Source organism: Corapipo altera, unplaced genomic scaffold (assembly GCF_003945725.1).
Source record: "Corapipo altera isolate COAL_440 unplaced genomic scaffold, ASM394572v1 1, whole genome shotgun sequence".
Classification (NCBI taxonomy): Eukaryota; Metazoa; Chordata; class Aves; order Passeriformes; family Pipridae; genus Corapipo; species Corapipo altera.
In genome coordinates, this window is record NW_020884873.1 from 17,742,967 (window position 1) to 17,751,985 (window position 9,019).

At 45.9% G+C, this 9,019-nt stretch overlaps 1 protein-coding gene across 1 annotated transcript; it reads right to left on the reverse strand.

Moving 5' to 3' along the window:
• Positions 1–2,364: 2,364 nt before the first annotated feature.
• Positions 2,365–9,016, reverse strand: PHF5A (PHD finger protein 5A). The gene is made up of 4 exons (XM_027668602.1): positions 8,755–9,016; positions 7,612–7,635; positions 6,079–6,245; positions 2,365–3,095 (listed from the first exon to the last, which is right to left on the reverse strand). The coding sequence occupies exons 1-4, from the start codon at positions 8,804–8,806 to the stop codon at positions 3,006–3,008; spliced, it is 333 nt and encodes a 110-aa protein (XP_027524403.1). The 5' UTR covers positions 8,807–9,016; the 3' UTR covers positions 2,365–3,005.
• Between the last annotated feature and the right edge of the window lie 3 nt (positions 9,017–9,019).

Genomic DNA, 9,019 nt, shown 5'->3' on the forward strand with positions numbered 1-9,019 from the left:
TCCAGGCTCAGGGCCTGAAAAAGCCCTGGGATACCCCTGGAGTTTCCTTTCCCCATCCCTCAAAGCATCGCAATGGTTCTTCAGATGGAGAAGGAACTAGAACTGGGCCAGCCCCACGCCGTGGATGGGGAAAGGAATCCAGAACAGCAGCACCGCAGGAGTTCAGCTGCCACATTGACGAAGTGGTCCCTCTTCCTCCCACCCTTCCCTGCAGTTGCCATGCAAGTGCTTCGCAGCTGGCAGCCAGGGAGCCCCTGAATCTGGCAGCTTAAGGCTCCGTGGCCTGATGAAGTCCTTCCAGAGCTTGGCCTGCACACAGCAGGATCTGTCTTGTCTCATATCCCCCCTGAGGGGAAGCTTGCCCTTTTAGCATGTGCTCTGGTCTCTAGTACTGCAAGGCAATCTCTTTCTCCTGGCCAAGTACTTTAAAATCTATTTAGGTAAAAAAATATTGCATTTTTCTAGGTGCCCTGCCTGGGTATCATTTACTGGTGAACATAAACCATTACCAAGCAAGCAAGGCTGTTTTTCAGGGCTACTGAAATGTATCCATTACTATTGTCTGAATTAGCAGCTTCAGGGCAAGGTCCCATCCATGCTCTGAAAGTACCAGAAAAGCAACGGTGCTGAACTGATCTGAGCACCAGCAGCACTTGGCATTCTCCCCAGAGCTGTCTGAGCAAACAAGGCAGAGGGGAAAAAGCCTGTCCCTCCCTCTCTCCACCTGCCCAGTGACTCAGAACAACTAGAAATGGCAGCTTAACTCTCAGAACGCAGACCGATATATCCAGCAGTCAGCGTGAGGGCATCAGGAGTGCCAAGAAAGTAAGTATGCTTAGCCGGTTTTGGGGATGGGGGAAGGGATGGGGAAACTTGTATCTCTATAGCAACCCCTGCCTGGCTGATCCTGCTAAATGATTAGGAACAAGGACTGCTCTAAAATTAGCTCTTCTAGGGGTCCCTGCACCAGGGGACGATACTTCTGAGACAAAAAAATAATTCCTAACTTCATTTCTCTCTACCTTCACCAAAAAACTTTTGTCATCTGAAACTTCCAGGGAAGAAAAAAAACCATGTACAAACCCACATTCCTAGTGTGATAACTTGGGTGGCCTGACTGAGGGCAAGTGATAAATTCTGGTTGAAGTGATAAAGTTCCAGGTACAAAAAATCTGCATGTCATGCTCTGCTTTTAAAGAAATACAGAATTTAACATGGCTGATAATGGCTCTGACATGGACTTCCCAGTCTGGAGCAAGAGGCAATTGCTTATTCAGGTAGAACTACTCTAAGAGAGTGGGTTTGCTGTAACCAAAGAGCCAGATTTCTCTGAATCTCTTGGCAAATGGCATCCACATTAGTAAAAACTTAACAAGAAGCTGTGTAGGGGAACCATGGTGCAGGGAAGAAGACATACAGATACTCTCAGGACTGCAAAAAGCTTGGAAGAGAAACCTGACAGAATTAATAGCTGGGGGCAGGAGAGGGAGGAGTGGCTGAGATAGCTGCAAGGCCAGTCATAGCTAAAGCCAGCTGCAGCAGGGAAAAATGACTTTTAAGGGAAGGATGATCACAATTTATCTGCTTGTTTTCACTCTTACACAAAACACCTAAATAGTTAGAGTAGGAGAAGAGGCATTTAAGCCAGAGAGGAGTTAAAGGAATTGCTACTAGCCTCAGGGGAACAGCTGGAAGAGGCACAGAACAAGCTCCATACCCCAAGACCATGCAAAGACAACCCTGTTACTGTAGCACACGCTCTGCTCAGACTAGGAGGACTTTAAAGACTACAGGGCACACGGAGCTGTGACCCTAATTTAACCATCTGAGGAGTGTATGCACCCATAGGGAGCTCAGTTCCGCTTCTGCACAAAGGCGCCCATTTCCAGATCTCTGCTGAGCCAACAGACTGCTTTTAGCCTGTACTGGTATTTGACAAACAAGCAGCCTCTGGTTTCCAGCATGCACACGGCCAATAGCCCAGAACACAATAGTTGGTTTCCCATTACAGCAGGGAAGGCTTTAACTTATTCACAAGAACAGGATAGCGAGTCAAATAGCTTAGTAGGTTTTAGAAAGGATTGGATGTTTGCATGGTGAAACAACATCCACAGCTGTATTAGCTAGGATAAGGGTTACCAGCTCAGCGATCCTCACGCTACGGGACAAAATGATCAGTGGCCGGGATCACAGGCAGACAAAAGCGATAGCCGTTCCCTGAAGCTCCTTGCAGCAAGGTCACGTGGCCATAAGCAGACACTGTCAGAAACCAGATAACCCATTGTGCAGGGCTAGCTGGGCTAATCCTGCATGTCCCCAGAAAGCTCCAGAGAGGCTAGGCACAGAATGAACCAGAGAGAAATCTTTGTTGTACAAAAAATAAAAACCCAAACGAAAAGCTTTATTGGTATGCATCCTACAGAAATGGTTGCAAGAAGGGGCCTTGGATTAATCTGACAAAGAAAACATGGAACAGCTGTGCTCTCTCTAGGAAGGCACCAGCCATGAGCAGGTTCCTTACAAAACAGGGCAGCATGGAAATATACTGAAGGAATGGAGGAGGGGAGCAGACACATGGGATTGGTGCTCTGTTCTTCAACACTGATGCATGGGGCAATTTCAAATAGCCTGGTAAGAACAACCACAAAGTCTTTCTCCACATCTGAAACGACACTTGCTTTTTACCGAGCTAGTCTCCTCCATGCGTAAGTGCTTGCCCACCAGGCTTTGTATAGAAAGCTGAAGCAACTACTTGCAGAGCTTCTGCAAAGGCAAGAGACAGTAATCCTCATCTGCTCTTGCTTATCATTAGTTCTGATCAAATTTCAGTCGTCATTCAGTCTGTTACTTTTCCAGCCCGTTACTTCTCCAGCCCCAAGTATATTACTGAATCTGTACTGCTTTAGAAAAACATAATCAACCGGTTTTCAATAATAGTAAAGTCCAGCGATGTTCCAAGACCCTCTTGCCAACCTGGCAGGAGGTACAGCCATGTACAGATAGGATCACCTCTTCTTGAAGCCGTATTTTTTCCTTTCATAGAAAAGATCTGTCTTGGAACTGCCCAGGTTGACGATCTTAGGGCAACCATCTCTCTGTAAGAAGAGAAGATGTAGGTTAGGAGAGGGGCAAACACAGAACAATGTCATCGTTTGCATAGTTCTAGTAGGTTCTCGGTTCCCACGCTCCTCGCCCTGTCCTCAACACATATTTTGAACACCTGGGCAGACAAACTGCCCTCCAGTGCTGGCTACCAGTAAGACAGCGGAACAGAGAAGAGCATGGATGCCTTTTCAGGATTACTCTAGGACTTTTCCTCAGGGCTGAGACGGAAAACAGCTCATATAACATCAGCAGTTTAATGAAAAGGATGCTCAGTGCCTCAAGACTGATTTCTTTCTAAATTAGAATACACAGGATTTACAGGGCCCAGAGGAATAACCTTTCCCCTCCTTAGTCAAAAAGAATCTTGCTGCTTTAGATGTCACCAAGCCATTCTTGTGTATAGGAGCCCCTCTCAGCTGTGACAGCAGAACTGAATCTCAGATTTCCTGGATCAATTACTGCAGAGGCTGTATGGTCATCAGAGGACAGCTGCCCACAGCAGCTACACAGATAAGTTTCTGTACCTGAATTCCAGTAGATTGTGAGAAAAAATGCCACAAGAAAAGCAAGGGGAGTGGAGGAGACCCACCTCAGAGGTGTGGTTGAAAAAACGAATCAGAGATGCACCTCTTGGTGTACTAGGGACCATTTGTCCATGGGCCACCTGAGCCCAGCATCTGCATAATTCTTAAAAGCAAAATGTTGTGGCTGGACACAGCAGCTGTGAGGGGCCCAGCAGGCAGAGGAACATGTATCCTTGGCTGATGTGTAAGCCTGAGCGCATTAGATTTAGAAAGCCTCTGGGCAGATGTCAAATGCTATAGAATCTGCACCCAAGCTGTCCAGCTCCTGTGCCAGAGATATAATCTGCTGGGGAAGGTCTGCATGGTAGAAATAACAGGAGAGGTGATGAATAGAAATCATCCTTCCCCCATACACCTGCCACAACCCATTTCTAGCTACCGTCTCCTTATTTGATTTTGAACCTCAATAGTAGGACTCTTCCAAGCCTTGTCTCCCACGATCCAGGGAGTCTGTGACAATCTTGACAGCGTTATTGCAGGGCTCTGTTCATTCTTCCACCTCCTCCTAAGGAGGCAGCACATGAGTATGCTCCTGTCCCCAAGAAAAGATTACTTTTACTGGATGACAAGGTGGGATTCTGGCCCTTACCTGCAGACCGAAGCAGTTCTTCACTCCTCCCTCCACCAGAACTAATGAATTGAGAGTAACCAGGCCCTTTGCCTGGTGCCCAGTAGCACTCCACCTCCTCCCTTCATTTTAGTATTTGCTTTCTTGCTTCACTATCTTTTTCAGTCTTCCTCTGAGAATGATGGAAGTGCTTGGACTGTAAAAGCTTCAGATAGAGAGCTCTTTCCGTGTTTTTCTTATTCACATCAGCACCAGATACCATAATTGTGACAGGCAGCAGCACACTTAATTTTTCTCCTTCTGGGCACCCTACACTTGTGCCAACACTTTTCAATCCTGCAACTCAATCATGCTCAATCCTGCAGCAATACCTAACACTTGAGGTCACTTGAGACACTTCAACTGTCTTCGCTCACAGCAACCTTCATCCAGGTGTCAAAATACCCCAGACCTGTAATTCTCCTCTAGCTCTGTTTTCCACAGTCCTCCCTTGCAGAGCAGCTGGCTATTTCACACCTGGACCAGACATGATAAGCTAAAGGTGAGCTTAGGTTACGAAAAACACTTGTTGGAAATCCATATGAATTGATAAAAATAAAACCAAGCCTATTTTACTCATGACTTATGAAGCCAGGTGCCTTTGTTCCAAAGGCAAGTGAAGAAAACTACTGGTTCTCACTGCATTTCTAAAGTAGGAGGCAGCACCACCATCCCAGCACCCATAGCCATATTTAGGTATGGAAAAAGATTATGTTCCTGTTAGATCTAATGACTAAATTCAAATAAAGACCTGCCCCTGTCCTGGATTTATCTGAAGGCCTCTAGAGAATACATAGACACTGCAGAGAATTAAACCAGCAACTCAGTCAGCTGAGGACACTCCTGTAAATCAATCTGAACCATTCTCTCAGCACATCTGTCATTAGGGTGTGTATGAAATGACATTTGCAAAGCACCAAAACCCAAGCAACCTTTAACAGACACTTTAACAGCTATCATGCCCATATTTTGGGAATATTGGAACTGCAAACGTCATGTTCTTGCTCTTCCCTGAGGTCTTTCTAACACTTCATTGCAGTTCTTCATGTCCTGCACTCCTTGTGTTGAATTATTAACAAAAGCCTTAGAAGAGGTGAACAGCTGCCTCATTTCACATGTGCAGTGCCTATCTTTCAGCACAAGATTATAAAAAGATTATAGCAATGACTATAGACAAAAGGGACCATTACACCAAAAAGTGTTAGCAGAGAGATGTCTACAGTATAGACCATTCCAAAAAAGAATAAGAAAATATAAATTGTATGCCATTGAAATTATACAAGAGGCATTAAACTTGTAAAACACAATTACCAGTGCAGTCACTGGACACTTAAGACTAACTTCATGTTGCTATCCAAAGGAAAACAAAGGTTTTGATTCCAGTACCATATGTCCTCTCGGTCAGTGGATGATAATGGACTTGCAGTGAGAAGCTGCTTTTGCCACTGCCTGTGCAGTGTCTGGAATATTTCTGACCCTAGTGAAACCTAGGCTGGAGATGTAAGGTAACAACCTGAAGTGGTAACAAGCAGTGTGTGGAGGAAACAACTGTGAGTGTGCAAAATAATCAGAGGTCCTTAGGGACAAAGAGAGTTATGATACCTCAAAATGCTACAATATCTCAAAATGCTTTGCAAACATGGGGAACTGTCAACACGGGAAGAAAGGTATGAGGTACTGCAAATCGGTGCCAAGCATCCCACGTCCCAACGCTGATTTCAGCAGCTCTAAGCCCCCTAAAGGTAAGCATGGCTACTAAGCAAAACTGGGACGACGACGTACATCTTTTTCCTGGATGGTGCACTCCTTGCAGTAGTAGGCGTCGGACACTCCTGGGCCCCCGCAGATCACGCAGCGCCCTTGGTACGAGCCGTAGTTACACTCGTCACAGATGCGCACCAGGGTGCAGGGCCGCACGTAGGAGTCACAGATCACACACTTGCCATCACCTGCAAGCACAGCAGAGCCTTTGGTTACAGAACGTCCTTTGCTCCATCCCCACATCAAAGAGAAAAAGCTTCCTAGTGAAAGAACTTGCCTGTACACTCAAAGATAAGACAAATGAACTGCAGAAATTTACCTTGCACAGGGCACAACCTTGTATTTGCACTAAGACTTGAGGGGAACGAGGGCCAGTGGCCTGCCACATTTGAAGCTTTTTTTAATTTATTCATACATTCACAATCAGAGAAGAAACCCAAAGTTACTTCTTTGTGATTAGCCAACACTTGCTTAGATCGTGCTACTACTTTTCCTGAATTTTTCACTTGCGAAAAAAATGCTGTACCGGCAGGACTACTATTCTTACGTACACAGAAGCAGCAGTGTAAACTACTCCCACAGTGCCACATCAACAAAAGTATGGAGTTATTGTCCTCAAAGAGATAAGAGACTGTACTCATGCTCCCTTTAATCCTTCATCCATGAGAAGGCCAAAGAAAACTGGCATAAACAGCCATTTCACAAAGTTGCTCTTGCTCTCTCACAAGGAACTGGGTGAAATTCAAGTACTCAGATCATACAGGCAAGGAGCCATCACATGCCACTGCCAGTTTCTGCTGTGCTGGGCCTTATCCAAAACACTGACCTACGGATGAAAGGCTTCATATCCTATTACCAGTTCCCAAGGTATCTAATCCTGACTCCCGCAAACAGCTCACCTAACCTGCTCTGAAATCTCCAGCGTGACAGCCCTCAGCTATTACCAGTGGGAATCTGTTTCACTGCCAGGCACTCTTGAAAACGATCTTTTGCTTCAGACCATCCTTCTCCCACTTTACTTATTTTCATACTATTTTTGAGTCACAAGCTACTGACCTCATTTCTTTTGTTCCCCTACGAGGATCTAACGACAGATCTTTCTTCCCTTTTACAGCTGAACACTGGCATTTGATTCTGTGGGGGGTTTTTTTCCCTGCTCTAACTCTGGGGGTTCTCTCTCCGTTTTTTCTTCTACAGACAGAAGGAAGAACCTTTCTCGAGGTATGATGAAGCCATTTTTCCCCCAGGCTTTGAAATGATTAGGCTGATATTTTTGCATTACAGATTACAAGGACCCATTCAAGTAGTCACCACAGCCTCAGCCGCTGGAAATGCTGGCAGTACATACCCTAGAACTGCATTTGTGTTTTGAGCTCATAACTTTTTAAGTATTCCTTGAGTTTCACTTGCAACATGCAGGCATTGTTCCCACCTCAAAGAATGACATCAAGTTCGTGGCTAAAGCAAAAACAGAATCCAACCTCTGAATCCAAACTGCATGTTCTAACCACGACACCATGCTCTCAGGCAACTACATGTTGAAGCTGCACTTACATTTTTCACAAAGTCTTCCAATTGCTGTTAAAAAAAAAAAGAAAGAAAAAGAAGAAAAAAATTATTTGAGGCAGAAGCAGGAGAAAAATCTAAGGAACTCTAAAGCTTGAATGTCAAATAATTATGTTCTGCAGTGATCAGGTAAACCATAGAAACAGTTTTAGCATAAATACAAACATATTTACAATAAGCAGTATATATCATCCTAGAGACATTTACCAAGATCAAAGTTTCAATGCACTGTGAACACACAATGACACCCATTGGCAGTAGGAAAACCTACATTCACTATTCCATTTCAAACACAGCCAACGTGCCTGACTGAAGAAAATCCTGTACAGCAGCCTTGGCATAGCTTTTACACTGGTTTAAATGAGAGGAAAAAAAAATAGAATCAAGTGTTTACTTAAGGCAGCCAAAATAGCCTTCTTCACTTCAGAACATGAAAGTAGTTAAATGTATCTTAGAAGTTTTGTCACTTGTCTAGGAAACTCACAGCCATGGTGTTAGGAGCTTGGATAAATGCCATAAATATCAAGTTCCAAAGACCAGATGCCCACATTCACAAAGACTAAACAGTGATTCAGCTGAGGTCTGAGAGACAAGGGATTTGTCAGATTAATTTTCAACATAGACAGATTAGGTTAGAAGGACTGCGTGTTCTAAAAGGAGGTTTCCTCTGGACAGTGCAGCCAAATATTTTGTGTTTACAGATCTCGCAAAAAGCTGCTTCTTAAATGTGCACTCCAAGGAGTGACAAAAAACCTGGAAGGGATGCCTCAACTTCTAACCTTGTTTAAGAGTTCTTTAAGACTCAACTGGGCAAATTCTGACCGAGATGCGACATGGATAAATCTTCTTCCCTGTATTTCAGATATAGCCTGGAAGATAACTTATCTCGCAGCCAGAAGGATGCTCCAAATGCTGTGGACCCATAACGCAAGGCAGGGCAGCGAAATAAAAGGAAAATAAAAGAGGGAAGGAGCCCCCTCTCCCCTCCCCCACCGCTCAGGCCTAACAGCCGCGCGCGCCCCCGACGGCCGCTGACGGGCCCCACACGCGCGCGCGCGCCTCCTACTCGCTCCGCTGCGGGAAAAGGGGCCAGGGGACCCCTCCATCCCGTGCCCATGCCCCGGGACCCACCGACGCCCGCCTGCTTGCGGCAGAAGATGAGGTCTGGGTGATGCTTGGCCATGGCGAGGCGACGCCACCCCGACGCTGCTGCTGCTGCGGCCGCGCCAAGCGCTCATGGCCGCACCACCCCCGGGTCCTGGCCGGGGTGAGTTCTGCGTCTGAGAAAGCGCCGCCGCCGAGCTGAAAAACGCGGGGGGGTTGCCGAGATAAACCCTTCCTCAGGGAGATGATGCGTCGCCCGACTCTCCCCGCCGGGGGGAGCCCCGCATTGCGG

Excerpts from the sequence above, each read along its gene's own strand:
- PHF5A (XM_027668602.1), bottom strand. The coding sequence starts at position 8,806 with ATGGCCAAGCATCACCCAGACCTCATCTTCTGCCGCAAGCAGGCGGGC. Across the intron at positions 7,636-8,754 it reads CCGCAAGCAGGCGGGCGTCG|CAATTGGAAGACTTTGTGAA; the intron begins GTGGGTCCCGGG and ends TTTTTTTAACAG. Across the intron at positions 3,096-6,078 it reads GCACCATCCAGGAAAAAGAT|AGAGATGGTTGCCCTAAGAT; the intron begins GTACGTCGTCGT and ends CTCTTCTTACAG.